Below are 15598 nucleotides of genomic sequence, written 5' to 3' on the forward strand. Positions count from 1 at the left end.
TTTTAAGTAATGAGTTAAATATTGCAATAAAGCTAATGCCAGATTTCATACCTAAGTTTTGTAGCTTTCTATGAAGGAATTCTATGTAATAAAACTTTCAGAAAAACTACATCTGTTTTATTGCACTTACAATTATCTGAAAGTCTGATAATTGTGTCCTGTCATCTGGGTAACACACAGAACGTATAGTTCATAATCTTAACTGAAGTGCCTAAAAGTCAGGCTTTCCTTTACACATTTGATTAAAAAGAAACGGTGAGCATATAATTTTATTCAGGTTAGTAGATGTTAAAAGAGTGTAAGTTCAAGAAACTGCTCTGAGTGTAAAAAAAATAAAAATAGGAGTTCCCATTTAGAAACAAAGTACTACTAAGTACAGAAAAAAACCACAGAAGTTAAAGACATCCCGACTGAAAAGCTCTTTGTATTTCTCAACAAATTTTAAACAGTTGAAGTGTTCCATTTTATTTGAAATTGCTTTGGCTCCAGGCTAAAAAACACATACTGAAGATAGATCACCACTGAATAATGGTGTCCTGTAAATTGAACTGGAAAGCTCCAAAGGACGAAGCTGTTTCTCCATACTGCATGGAATGAAAGGTTCACCATCTTCCTAACCACTACTACAACATTAGAGGAGCCAAAGTAAACAAAGACTTGATCTAGTAAAGCTGGTTTTCCTGACAGCAACCAAGAAAGACAAACCTACATATTCCAGATTTTCAATACTGTAATTTAACAAACAAGGAGACTTCATCCAGTCTCTCCAGCATAGTTTTTCTGATGGAAGTTCTGCAAACTTTATATTACAAACCAAGAAAAAGTTAAGTTACTATCACTATTCCTACCTGCTAGATTAAAAGTAGTTCACTTTCAAAACAAACAATAGCTTTCATCCCAAGTTCAGCACATAAACAATTACAGCTTCACAAAACATCATCAGGCAAAATTTCAACACTTACCAATACACACATCTATTTTCCCCTTGATAGCAGCCTCATGCAAAGGAGTGTAGTTCCAGTTGTCCCTAGCATTGGGGTCTGCCCCCTGACACAGCAGCAGACTGACCACTTCTGCGTGGCCAAAGGAGCAGGCGTTGTGCAGGGGTATCAGCCCTCCGTCGTCGCGAGCATGAACGTTGGCTCCTGTCTGCAGCAAGTGCTCTACAACATCCTTCCTTCCAAAACCTGCAACAGAACATATTTCTCTTCATTCGTCTGGCAGAACAACATGACTTAGATCCCAAAACTGCTCACTTGCAGCTCAGTGTACATTATTCATGTCCCTCATCCACTTCTTGGTTCATTCCACCATAAAGTCAGACTCTGTTCACCTGCTCAAACAACAGTGGGCCAAATCACTTACAGTCGTGACAGAAGGGAACTGTATTGTATCAGAACCTGCCACTCTATCTCATTAAGACATTCTACAAAGGCTGAGCATGCTGAATGATGAGAGGGATGCAAGGAAAGTAACAGGAGCACCAGCTGTACCTCTATTACATACCCCCACTAGGGTTTCCACTTTAAACCTCCCTTCAGTTAGTCAAAAGCTTTCATACAGTAATAGTTAACAGACAACCTAATTACTAATGTTCACAAAAGACACAATTCTTTGCCAAATTTTCAGAAAGTTTGGAAAAAACCTGACTTCCCTGAAGAGCTGGAAGAATGCTTTCCCTGGTGAATACAATACATCAACTAGTCAGTTTGATCAGTTTAAGTGCAGCTGAACTGTTTCACCCACCACCCAATTAATGATACTTTATCTCAAAATAGCAAGAACTCCTCCAAATGCCAATTCCAACCTCTGCAAAGCTGTTATGTGCACAGTTTAACTTATGACATAGAAGACTTATGATTCTCATTAGGTGGTTTTCCTCCTCCTTTCACCTCCTCGATTTAATAACAAGACTCCAAAAGGAATTAAATTTTACAAAAGCGTATAATCACAGGTTAAGCACACCTGTAGATATCACCAGGATCTTAAGCAAAGCTGTAAAGACGCTCTTATTAAATGCAATCCCACTTTTTAGAGCACTAAACACAGTTTATATGGGAACAGAAGCCCTTGAGGTAGAGGAGCACTCTTAGAGACATGACCTTTTCAAAACGGTTTTATGCTATAAGCAAAGGGAGAAAGAAATCCAAGCTAAGTCACTGTGTGTCACTGCTTTACTACAGCACACACCAGGATCAGGCTTTTTCCCTAAGACTTTCCCAAGCACTTCTCCCACTTCACTAGACAGAAAACAATTAAACTGAGTGATTTAAGTAAGTAAACTAAAAAGCCTTCAAGCTGGGAAAAAGTGCACGTGGTTCAGTATTACTGAAGGTCTAAGATTTTGCATTTATATCCTCTTGTAAATTCCTTCCAAAGAATTTTAAATGGGAAGGAGACACATTGCACAAAGTATTGGAAGATAATTCAAGAGAACAAGTTACTAGTCACAAAGAAAGCAAGTTGGAACTTTCTACTAAGTAATACACTTGTGACACTAACAGAGTTCACGTACCACAAATGCTGCCAAAAACATAAAAGAAAAAATTTCAAAGTCAAGGCCAGTAATTTATCGATTAATCTTTTTTTTTTTTTTTACATGAAAATGTGTGCATTTTGCAGGCTCTGAGGCTGTAAGATGCCAGGATGTTTCCTAATTGACTACATAATTTGTATTCTTCATTGTATCCATATGAATCCAGCTGAAAATTATTAACCCCATTTTAAGTCGCACAAGGCAGAACCAAACAGTGCCTTGGCTTTACAAACACCTGTGTGAGGTCAGACATCTCTCCTATGACAAGGACATAGGCGACACCTGCAACAAGTTGAGTCAGAGTAGTTTCAGAATGATGTCTCAAGCAAAGCTTTCCAGAGCAATATAATCTATTTTGCTCTACATTGCAGCACAGGTGGAGTGGTTGATTCCGGTGTCCCTGCACAGAGTGAAGTGTGTCATAAGTTATCAACTATCTCTTGCCATTTCCTGGCTCTCCCTCAAGGAACACTCAGTCACTACTTAGCTCTGCCTCTGCAGTTGCTTATCTTACTCATATATGTCAAAGCAGCTTGTATTTTTATGATTAACAGCTTGCTAGCTGACAAACCAGCTTGATCAGCTCTCAAAATCTGACCACAGCTCCTTCCCTACCCAAGTGAGACCCCTTTGCCTTCAGGATTAAAGCTGTAATACTCCAGAAATTTTCTAGAGCATAGCTATTTATGCTAGCCTTCCCAAAGTGATGAGACTTCCAACAGTTATTACTAGGGACATCAAAGGCATGCTTAGAAAAAAAACTGCCTTCTCCCAACAGCTTTTTGCCATTACTACACACATAAGCAGAAAGAAAACAAGCTCTGTCACTGATGCTTTAACAAGTCACCTTAAATCAGGTTTCTCAAGCCTGAGCTTCGATGAGACCAAGAACACTCCACTCTGTGATCCCAGCTCCATAACTTCCAAAAGCTCCTCCTGGAAGCTTCTACCTCTTCTTGGTACAGAAGCAGGCATTGAGCCACAGTTCAGCAATTATTATTAGTAGTTTCTATATCTCTGGGTAGAACACTAGAAAGAGAACACCTGTTCTGAGCTAAACAAATGTGTTGCACAAGAATGTGAGGAGCTAACTTCCTGATCAAAAATAAGTTTAACTTCCCCTTAAATGGGTGTGGAACTGGACAAGCTTATGACTGTGGCTATATGAAGAAATTGAGTAGGACTCAGCTTATTTTTACCAGGTCCATCCACCTAGTCACTTCTGACAGAGTCACTATTATTAATGATTTACCAGCAAGGACTAGGTCTAAAAACATATGAACCAAGGTGTCAGCAGGAAACACATACATATCCTTTTGCAGGGCTCAGCGTTGTTTCAGAAGGGACAAAGCAAGTCTGTTCCCAAGCTGGCTCTAGGAGAAAGCTCAGATTTCAGACAAACACTCACAAGTCCTCCCCATCCAGGTATATTAATGGCAGAAAAGTCACAGAAAATCAGCTTTGGCATGTAAGTGCTCTGCATGGAGGATGACACACACAGAGCCATGAATGCATCACTGTCAGCCTGCTTCAAACACAATGGACCAACACAGGCACTTCAACTCGCAAACCACGTAATGATGCACGGGGTATAGCTTAGGCTGAGAAGTAAAGGCACACCACATCCCAAACAAATTGTACCTAAAACGTGACACCTCATCACAGACTAAAATCACCCAACTATTAAAAAAAAGTCAATAGCGTTCCCAACAGGAAAAAAAAAACAAACTACCTCTCACATACATAGAGAAAAACCAAAGCATTTGGTTATGCTGGCAAAAGAGGTATTTTATCAACTATGTGTCAACAACACCAACAAATGCAGAATTGTCAGGCCAGTTTACAAGAATAGAAAACACTGTCATTACAAGTATTTTCAGCTACTGAGGGACATATAGTACAGTAAAGATGTTCTTATTTTGGTGAAATAAACAATGACAGTTAAGATCTTTCTCTAAGGAAAACAGGTAACATGTTTAGATCAAAGGAATGCAGTAGAAAGACAAGTGAGTGAAAAAGTTTGTCTCATTCGACCCAGTTTGAAGAAGAAAACTGCTAGCAGAATACAGAATATTCCAGTGAAGAAGGTGCAAAGTACAAGAGAAAACTAGTTACTTCTAGCACAAGTTAACAATTATTTCATGAACTCAATTATTTAATGAACTCCTTAGCACAGGATGACCCTCCAATAACATTTAAAAACTGGGTTTTGTTCAGACAATTGCTAAGCTACAAACTGCAAGGAGAGTACTCAGAGAAGTATCATATGAAGATGGTAAGTGTATGACTCTTCCCCAGGTATCCACTTTCGGCAACCAGTATGGATAAAAAGCCAAACATACCTTTGTCCATGCTTAACATAGTTGCTTTTTAAATTTTTTTAGCAAGCTAGTTTCTATTGAAATAAACTGAATGTAAAAGCTATGCATACATTAATATCTCCACTTAATTTCTTTTTTTTTGTTTTAAAGTCACTTAATCACTTTCAAGTCTTTAAAACCTGCTTTTTGGGTGCTGCTGGACAATATCCAAAGCCTGCACTGGTACCAGACACAAATATCCTGCAATCCATACAGCAGTTGAGACAGTACTGAGTTTTCCTCTTTCCAAGTAAGGAGGATGAAAGGAAAATTATGCTTTGCTCAACCTTTTCCTGCTTGCAAGAGAGGCCTCTATAACTGTGATATAGCCTTATTTTCTCCTTTATTAATAGCTAAGCAAAACAGGTCAGATTTATTCAGCACACTACTTCATACTTCAACACAGAGCTGAAGAACCACTTCCCCTTTATTCAGTTCAATTGGTACTTCAGGTATTCCAAACAGAGAAAATGTGGATAAAACTGTTGCTCCAATTTGATGTGGCCATGCACAATTTACCTGGAAGTGAATAATGGACAGGTGACTTCAACTCCTAGAAACAGATTCAGACCTATCCCCGGCTTTTAAAATAACTGGTAACAGATTTCAGTTCTCGTCTTACCTCCAGCTTACACCTATGCCAAGCATTCTGAGTGCTCTCAGAAGTCCCTCTTTTTATAGTCCTGCCACAAGAAAGGACAAAGATGATTTTCAAATCAGAAACCTTACAAAGCCTAAGGAAACCCAAACTTAGTACTTTTTACAAGGAACTGTAAGTGGGGAAGTTATCCTTCCCTATTACAGTAAAAGAACTTAACTGCGTGGCATTGCTGCCAAGAAAGACATCTGAAAAAACAGCTGAGAAGTCAAGTACCCAGTGGGAGGGGGAAGGAAAAATAAATAAATAAAATTCAGTCCCAAAACCGGGAAATTATGAAGAAATTAGAAGAAGAATTCCTCTTTCACAAATCACAACATCCGAAGTGAAACTCTATTCATCTAAGAGTTTAGCTTCAAGAAGTTTGAAAAAAGCAGTTTAAAACACGACATCCTGCACTCTCATCCACCCATTCCCCTACTGACGGCCATACAATTCACACCTAGGTATGGCTCATAAACATGGGCTATTATCCAAAACACAGCTTCCTATACACAACAGACTGCTATGGTCATAAGCAAACAAGTTTTATTTTACCTTTGGCCCACAAAGGAGATCAAATCAACACACTGCATCACCGGCAGGTATACACTGCTTAAGATCAGCTGCATTCAAACAACATGCTTGCTTACAGGCCTTTCCAAAACACAGGATGTCAAGATCTTTGTAATAAGAAATCTGCCTAATGCTCTTACATGTCTAATCCACTGGCACCAGACAGGCAGCAATTTGAGATAAAATAGGAATGGTATCTAAGGAAAGTATTTAAATCTAGAAAAATAGATATGGGAATTTGTTAGGTACAACAACTTAATCTGCTATTTTCCTCATGCTACGATGAATTACCTTCCACTGCTATTACAGTAACATCTTAATGACATTATCAACTTCCAAAACCTTACCCCCTCAAGTAAGTTTTGTCCATTTCTTCTCTAATCAGAGCGCACATTACCTGCTGCAGCTTCAGCACTACAGTTTGTACAGGCACTGAAGTTACAACCTGAGATCTCAGAATTTTAGGGGAAGCAGCAAGATCTAACTTTAAGTCTGAAGCCAAAATTAGCAGAGCAGACTCAAGCCTCCCAAAACATTAAGAACTTCATAAGCACACATGCAGCTGGTACCATCATTATGTTCAGGGTTCACCAAAATTAAGTCCATCTCCATACCCCAGAACTTTGCTGTGTTTTAAACTCCACTTGCTTAAGCCCCGTTTCCCAGTAGAGCTCAGGGACCAGAGTCGAAAGAAAAGGAAACAGCTCAGGACCAAAAGTTCCCTTAGGGGCATTGTCAAATGCCTCTTGCACTTTGAAAATGAAAACAAATCCATACAATCTCAGGGTGTGTTACCTAACTGATAAATTGTACAGCACTATTCAGAGTGCCAGGCAATATTGTGCCGTAAAATGTTCATTCTGCTACTGATTTAAACAGTGATTTAGAGCCACACACCAGCATTTAAACACTGATAACTTGATACAGACTTATTAATTATCTTAATTTACTAGACTTGTGTGCTTCACTATGTAAGGTCCAGGTCTGTAACACTGTGGCACACCTCAGAGAGCTCTCAGACTGACCACAGACCTAGCAATTGCACAAGCCCTGAGTTAGGAGTAATGATTTAAAAGACTTTCTTCATTTTAGTTTTATCATTAATTTTGTGTGCCTTGTGCCCCCAGTAAAGAATACAGCCTGTAAGAAATAGTCTTTTTATTAACTGCAGTAATCTGTTACAGTTCTGTCTGCCAAAAAGTAGTATTTACTTCCAGTTAGTCTACATTGTTAGACCTTACTGCTAAATTGCTTTTATAACACCAGTTCTGATCACAGTGACATGTCTTCTCTGCACAAAGAGGTGTATTCTTTCCTGGGTGCATGTGTAACTTCTACAGTTCACTTTTCCACTTGATCCCTTTCCCCAGCCTACTCAGACCACAAGAGATGCAGACATCAACCAGCAACCATGCCGAAACGAAAGAAGTTACAAAGTACAAGGCACCAAAACTGATTCCCATGAAGTGCATGTGCATCACAGGAGTCCCCGAGCTGTTACAACACAGGGGAAACCCTTACTTCAAGTCAACCCTGTTCTGAATTTCAGTTTCTTGCTTCCCGAGTCCACTGCACAAGTTTGCAGCAGCCCATGGATATCAAACACAGAGATCACTGTCCATACTTTTAGATCTTACAGTCTCTTTACTCTCCCGGGATCTCCTCTCCCACCCGCCTCACCCAGAGAAAGGGGATTTAACAGCCATCTCCCAACACCCTGTACGAAACGCCGCCGGGGAACAGAGTGTGCTCACACTCTTCCAGCTCAGGACTGCCCACTCCCGCATCACCGGGGCGCTGGAGGCCCCCTGCGCGAAGCTATTCCAGGGGAACCCGGCCGGTCCCGCCGGCTGTCACTGCCCCGGCCGGGCACGGGAGGCCCCGGTACCCACCGGCGGCGAAGTGCAGCGGCGTGGACTTGCGCCCCGCCATGTCCTTGGCGTTCACGTTGCCCGTGTCCACCAGGCGCTTCACGCGCGTCACGTCCCCATTCCTGCAGGCCTCCAGCAGCTCGCGGAACGCCCCGCTCGCCGCGCCCGGCCCCGCCGCTTCGGGGCTCTCCGCCGCCGGGCTCGACGCCGCCGACGACGACGCGGACGAGGACGACGACGACGAGGAAGAGCCGCTGGAGCTGCTGCCCGAGCCCGGCGGCGGGGCCGGCGCGGCGGCGCCCGAGCCCTCCCCGCACTCAGGGGACGGGGCGGGCACCGGGAGGGGCCGCGGGCGGGGCCGCGGGTGGAGCCGGCACCGCCCGGGAACCGCGTCCCTTCCGCGGCTGCCGGTGCCGGGAGAGGGGCGGGACGGCACCTCCTCAGGCGTGACCTCGGAGGGGAGGGAGGGGGCGGTGTTCCCCGGCGGAGCCCGCTGTAGGGGCGAGGCAGCCTTCTTCCGCCTCCCCGGCGCGGTCCGGCTGCGACTCCAGAACCTGGGCAGCTGTCTCTCTGCCACCGTTCGTGCCCCAACTCCAGAAGGACTTTGCGAGCTAATTGCAACGCCCCCTTGTCAGATCCAAGCTTTGCGAGGTACTTACGAGGCATCGGTGTGAACTTGTTCAGCTCAGCGCCGGCTTTCCACAGAGTGTTTCACCGTCCAGGTGCTTTTGTGGCATCAGTGGCAAACAAATCACATTCCTTTACTGGTCACGCCAGAGGTGGCTACCCATGGGTAGCCAGCGCTTGGCCCGGCACTCACCTCCCTTCCCCGGCAGGCGATCCAGCCGGCAGCGTGGCTCCATAGAATCACGGAATTGTAGAATGTTATGGGCTTGGACTGGACCTTAAAGATCATCTAGTCCCGACATGCCCTGGCACAGGCAGGGAACACCTCCCTCTAGACCCGGCCATTCAAGGCTTTATCCAGCCTGGCTTTGAACACTGCTTCATTCCAGTACAGCTCCTTTCCTAAAGCCAGGAAATGATGGAGTGAGACCAGGAGAGAAAGCTGATGGAGAAACTTAAGTGGAGCCTGGCAGTTCTTTAAAAGTTGATTAGCTAAGCTGAAAGGCCACTTCTTCACTCATTCCAGGGAGGAAAGCAGCGCTGGCATGGAGCCCGTTGGCCAGAGCAAAGCAGTCACTAAAAAGCTGAAAGGCCACTTCTTCACTCATTCCAGGGAGGAAAGCAGCGCTGGCATGGAGCCATTGGCCAGAGCAAGGCAGTCACTAAAAAACCACATGGTGGAGAGAGGCCAAGTGGGGAACACTCCGTCTGCTCAGAAACAACAGAGTGTGGAGAGGTGGAATAGGAAGCTGGGGCAGCCAGGCAAAAGGTTACCCAGGGCATCCAGTGCTAAAAGGTAGGGAAGAGAAATCTAGGGATATCAGGGACCAAAGCACACCCTCTGTAAGAATGAGCAGATCTGAACAGCATAAGCAGAAGCATTTAAATAAGGATTTTCATTTGGCTTTGGAAAGCAGAAGAAAGCTGAGATCACTATTCTCCTGGCTTTCTGATATCTAGGGAGGATATAAACACCAATTACGGTTTAAGTCAGAAAGCTCCAGTAGGTATTACTGAGAGATCACTTACCTTAACCTTAATCTGTGAGAAAAGGGAGATTCCATTGACGAGAATAATATCAAGAGCAACAATTTCTGGAAAACTCTCAGTACACCTGGTGGGGAAGCAGCCACAGGTCAGAGAATAGGAAGAGTGACGAGCAATTCCTGTTAAAAGGACTGAATATGGCCAAGGGCAGCCAGCCTTATCCTAGCAAATACATCTGCCTTAGCTGCTGGTAGCAGAAGGGCTTTAGGAAGTGTTTGCATAGCACCATGTGATGTGCTGAAGAAGCACTGACAGGTCTAGTGCTGGGAGCACAGAAAGTAGGAATTCAGAAGAACTTGGAATCTGGTTTAGTGCTACTAAGTACCTTTCTGATGGTAATAAGAAGGGAGGCACTAAATCAGTCCCCATGACTAGTGGAGAAGTAAATGAAGATCCATTTGAACGTGCCCAGCTCAATTCTTGTTTGTGCCGTGACTTAGAAGGCCTGGGCCTTGACCAGGCACTGAGAGAGCTGAGAGAGCTCAGCAAGACCCTGGCACATGTCCTGAATATGGACAGCTGCTGCCTTTCATTTCAAAATTCCAAAAGGACTTTGCAAGCTGATTGCAACATCCCCCTTTGTCAGAACCAAGCTTTGTAAGATATTTAAGAGGCCAGAGCATCAGTATGCACTTGTTAGCTCACCACTGGCTTCCCACAGTTTATATGTCACCTTCCAACAGCTTTTGTGGCATCAGTGGCAAAAAAAACCTCATATTCCTTTGCTCTCTCTGTATTTCCCATAAGCCAAGACATCACTTTTATGAAATGTATTGGTGTGCAAACACTTATTCTACTTCCTGAAAGAATTTTAAAAATACAAGTAATATTTTGTTTTAATTGGACATCCATGGTGGCCTTAAAATGTAATTGTTGGTTGTAGGATTGAGTAAGGAATGCTATACTCTGGGTCCACCTTCAAAAGAAGGCCAGAGAGGTATTGGTGGATGAAAAATGGGACATGAGCCAGCAATGTGCACTCACAGCCTAGAAAGCCAGTGGTGTATTGGGCTGCATGAAATGAAGCATGGCCAGCAGGTCAAGGGAGATTCTTCCCTTTAATCCTCTCATGTGAGACCCCACCTGGAGTACTACATCCAGCTCTGGGGTCCTCTAGAACTGTTGAAGCAGGTCCAGACAAGGGCTACAGAGATGATCAGAGGGTTGAAGCACCTCTCCTATTAAGACAGACTGAGATAGCTGGGTTGTTCAGCCTGGAGATGAGGAGCCTCCAGGGAGGCCTCATTGTCTTTCCACTACTTAAAGTAGGTTTATAAGTAAAAGGGGAAAAGGACTTTAACACAGGCAGTGACAGAACAAGGGGGAACAGTTTTAAACTAAAGAGGAGAGATTTAGATTAGATGTTAGGAATAAATTCTTTATCATGAGGGTGGCGAGGCACTTGAACAGGTTCCCCAGAGGAGTTATGGATGAACTCTTCCAGAATTGTTCAAGGCCAGGTGAGCTGGGGCTTTGAGCAACCTGATCTAGTTGAAGATGTCCCTGCCCAAGGCAAGGGGGTTGGATTTGATCTTCTTTAAAGGTTCCTTCCAGCGCAAACCTTCCTGTGATTCTATGAAAGGAATTCCTGTGCCTAGGAAGAAACAAGCAAAGCAATTAGGATTCACAGTATGAGACCTACCTATGGGGAAATGGGGCCTGGTCATGGGTTACATAGGGCAGTTCTGGGGATGCACCTCCTCTTCAGACTCCCACATTTGGGTGGGGGTCCTTATCCTATTGCATTCCCAAATTTCTCCTTAGTCTTCCTGCCCCACAAATACAGCCCCACTGCTCCCCTACAACCCTAGGGTTGAGGCAAACAGCAGTGCTGTTCATCCCAGTCCTTCTCTTTCCCCTGCCCAAAGCATGTCCAGGATCCCTTCAAGTGCTGCCATCACCATTTGTATGTGGTTTGTTAAGCCTTGGGGTAGATTCATAGCACTCCTGCAGAAATGGTGGGCAATATAATGTGGAGAATACAGTTCTGAGCAAAATGTTATCTTCACAGGATTTCTACTTGAGGTTGGGGAGGAACATGTGGAGGATCTTTGAAAGCAGTCAGTCAACCCATTGCTTGTTCCCCAGCCAGCAACTGAGCCCTTGGAAACAGGACTTCTTGAATTGGTGCCAAAGCAGGACCCTGGGGTTTTTAACAAGAGGGCTGTGTGTCTGGTGGTGCAGAGGGCATGCAGGCTCCCAAGGGCCTGCCAGCCTCACTCACTGCTCCTACCAGAGCCTGTGAGCTCTGCTCTGGCCCACAGCACACCCTGCATCCACCTACCACAGCATCTCCGTGCCTCTGTTGGGCTGATTTAAGTTCATATCCTGTCACAAGCAGCTGGTTACATTTGCACCTCTTGTCCTGCAAGGGCCTAAAATACTGTTGATTACTCAGTGGCTTTTGCCTGACCCGGGAAGAAGGTGCTTTACATAGAAATCTTATTAATGATGCAGGTGCAGGGCTCAGTAAAGTGGAAGCACTTCAGATTTCATCTGAATAATTAAATTCCATCAATAGGATTTTGCAGGACTAGTATTTAAAATTAATAACTGCAAATGCAATTCCGATATATAATGGAACCCACTGAAATGGGATTTTTTTTTATAAAATGCTTTATAGATTTCCTGGCAATTTTACAGCCACCTGGCTGTAAGTCCCAGCTGATCCTGAGCAGCAAGAGAGGGATTTGATGTGGTTTCTGAATATTTTTAACCTCCAAAAACTAGGAAATGGCTCCAAAATCAGCATCCAGCATGCTGATGCTCATGTTTAATGGACCTCTAGTAAGCTGATGAGTAAATTGAGAGGAAATGAGGAAGTCATGTTTGAAAAATATGTCTCCTCTACCTAAGAAATTGGGAAGATAAAGGATCATCTAGATCTGTACCAAAAGCCACATTTTCTGAGAAATAAAATCTTCCTTTTCCCCAGAAACTCCCTGTCTCATTCACTACTGGCAGCTTTGACTGTGGTGAATGTGTTGAAAAAGCCAAGAGAAACCATCCCTGGTGACACCATCACAGATTTGCACACTTGTGCAGGCATAATGGGATAAAGTGTAAGGTTCATAGGAAAGCACCAGAGCTTTCCTCTCTGGAGAACCATCCATCTGGGGATGTCTTTGTGTTAGCATGCTGTTCATCACAATCTTCCTTTTCCCCAGAAACTGCCTGTCTCATTCACTACTGGCAGCTTTGACTGTGGTGAATGTGTTGAAAAAGCCAAGAGAAACCATCCCTGGTGACACCATCACAGATTTGCACACTCGTGCAGGCATAATGGGATAAAGTGTAAGGTTCATAGGAAAGCACCAGAGCTTTCCTCTTTGGAGAACCATCCATCTGGGATGTCTTTGTGTCAGCATGCTGTTCATCATGTTTCTTCTGCCATAGCTTCATTCATCACCTACAGGAGCTTATCAAAGTTTGAATAGTGCTGCATGACTTCTCCCTCTCAATGGCGAGGAATTCAGCTCCGGCTTCTTTGCATATTTTGATAGGAAGGTTGACAGTCAAAACTTTCCCTGTTTAGTGAAAAAAAAAACTTACCCTGTCTGTCCTTGCATGCTGCCAGAAAGATATGTTTAATACAGACTATGACCTCTAATAGCAGGCAGATGGTGATAAGCATTTCTCTCCCTGTTTTTTTTCAGCTGGATAAGCCAAGCAGCTGCTTTGAGCATCCCCAGTGGAGGAGCTCCTCCAGTTTTCCCATGAGAAACAAGAGGATAATGCAGTGGAAGCCTTTTGAGTTCACTTGCTGCAGGTCATATAGCAGCTGGAAGCCTGCCCTGGCCTCAGAGAGGATCTGCAGTGCCCACAGGAATCATGGGGTGGGTGGCAATAATGATGCTGCTTTTGCTGTCTTTACCTGCACAAGGCACGGGAAAGAAGAAAATTTGCTGCAAATTTGAAGCCAGGGTCAGTTTTCCCTGCAGAGATCTTTTGTTTCTAGAAGCACCATCTTGATTTTAAAATGTAATTTTGATAGCAAGAGGTTGGGTGGTCTTGCATGTAGAGGGCTGGAAATTAAACTATCAACCTGGTTTCATTTCAACAGCAGCTGTTGGGCAAGAGGGTGGGAGAAGAGAAGGACTCTCTCCCCAGAAGGACATGAATGTGCCACTTTAGAAATGAGAAAGGAGAGTGCTCCTTTTGGAGCACAGAGGAGGGCTACTTCCCATGTGACCTTCACAAAAGCAAAGACACAAAAACTAGGTTAGCCCAACTAAAAGATGTATTGATCCACTGCAGGGATAGTCTGAAAATAAATGAGTACAAGCTTGGAAACTACTTTGAGATGGGCACAATTTAGCAGGAGGTCATTAAGTATTTCTGTTTCCCTGGACCAGGATCTGGAAGAATTTTATCCCCAGGTTTAGGACCTCTCAGCAGATCCTCATGGATCATGAGTATCCCTGCATACCTGTTCTCCAGCAGAAGTCAGGCAGTGGCCCTAGAGCCAATACATGAGCCCAGCTCTCAGAACTGCCTCTGCTGGCTTTGGGCAGCTCCTGAATTCTACTTGGAGATGAGTTTTACCTTCATACAGCCACACTTTCTCTCAGCATGGACTTCCTCCCTGTCCTTTGTGTCCTCTGTCTGGCTTTACCAGCCAACACAGGAAGATTTTCCCTACACAGAATGATGTCATTCTCAGGCATTTAGCAGAAACCTGGTGAAGGTTTCCTAGAACTCAGAGGGCCTGAAAAATTCTTTTATCCCTGCTTGTCTGCTAATGATAGGAGACACAGAAACTGAATCTGAGCCTTTGCAATCTTGCAGTTTTAGTAATTTGTAAATTTAATAATTTAGGGCAGTGACTATGGCTCCACACAAAGTTGATTAGGCTCTCTTCTCCTCTCCAGGCACGGATAGATACACAGGGCCACTCAAAAAGAAAGGTGTCATTCTTGTGAGGGCTTTCCACAATATGGAACACAATAAAGGTTGTGAACCTGGTTGCCCTGTGGACTACATTTCATTGCAAATTTTTTTTTTTTTTCTTTTCATGGGTCTGAAGTAATAGCTTATAGCATGCTTTAATGGTAACTGTTACAAGGTGAAAGGTTACTTCCACGGTGAAAGGAAGCACCAAAGCCCCCAAGGCACGCTGGAGTGTCCAGTGCTGAACAAAGCCAATGACGTTTTAAAATCTGAACCTTTGGCCACGGTGCATGGCTGACATTTGTACGGGTAAGGTCAAACATCTCGGGAAAACTGAGCGCCCACAGCCCCCGTCACCCTGATTCCCGGCCACGCTGTAAAGGGGCTCTCTTCCCCCTCGATAGCAGAGTGGAAATTTCCACGCCTATTTTTCCGACCCCCTGGAGCAAAGCTTGACTGAGGAACCTGAAGAAGGCCGTGTTTAGGATCTGGCCAGATGGATGCAGCGCAGGAAACAAAGCGCGGCAGGAAGGTGGCAGAGTTGCTCCGATTAACCAGAGGGCTGCAGGCTTTCGCACTCCCTCAACACAGAAGAACATTTACTGAATGGGAAGAAAGGTTAACCTCGGTTTCTTGCAGGGCTGGATGAAAAATCAGCCCTTGCCTCGAGAAAAAATGACAAGGGCAACACAACAGCTTTTGCCGTAACTCCGTGGTGAGTCGGGCGGCAGGGCGAGAGCCGGGGCGGCGGCTGTCACACACCGGGGTCCCGGCGAAGCGCTGGCACCGCCACCGCTGCTGCCCCACGGCCTCCGGGGCCAGGCGGGCTCACCCCACCGGGCACCCCAAGGGCCGCTCTCTCGGGCTTTGCCGGGGTAGGATCCGCAGACCGGGAGTGTCAGGCCAGCAGGCGGACCCTTCCTTCCCGGGGAGGAAGGGCTGGTGTCCCCCACAGAAGCAAGGCCGGCTCTCCCTGGCGCGGGGGCGGCGCGGCGCTGCCGGGGCCGGGCCGTGACCGCGTCCCGCCCCCGGCGGGGCGGTGGCAGCGGCGGCG

The 15598-nt window shown here is 44.9% G+C and overlaps 1 protein-coding gene across 1 annotated transcript in view; it reads right to left on the reverse strand.

Moving 5' to 3' along the window:
* Positions 1-8843, reverse strand: part of TNKS (tankyrase) — a 125518-nt gene extending 116675 nt beyond the window's left edge. The window contains exons 1-3 of the mRNA XM_039699835.1: positions 8801-8843; positions 8002-8607; positions 963-1187 (exon numbers count right to left, since the gene is read on the reverse strand). Coding sequence (XP_039555769.1) covers positions 963-1187; positions 8002-8607; positions 8801-8843 — 874 coding nt within the window. The remainder of the gene's footprint in view (positions 1-962; positions 1188-8001; positions 8608-8800) is intronic.
* Between the last annotated feature and the right edge of the window lie 6755 nt (positions 8844-15598).

This window comes from Passer montanus, unplaced genomic scaffold (genome assembly GCF_014805655.1).
Source record: "Passer montanus isolate IOZ18808 unplaced genomic scaffold, ASM1480565v1 scaffold14, whole genome shotgun sequence".
NCBI classification, from domain to species: Eukaryota; Metazoa; Chordata; class Aves; order Passeriformes; family Passeridae; genus Passer; species Passer montanus.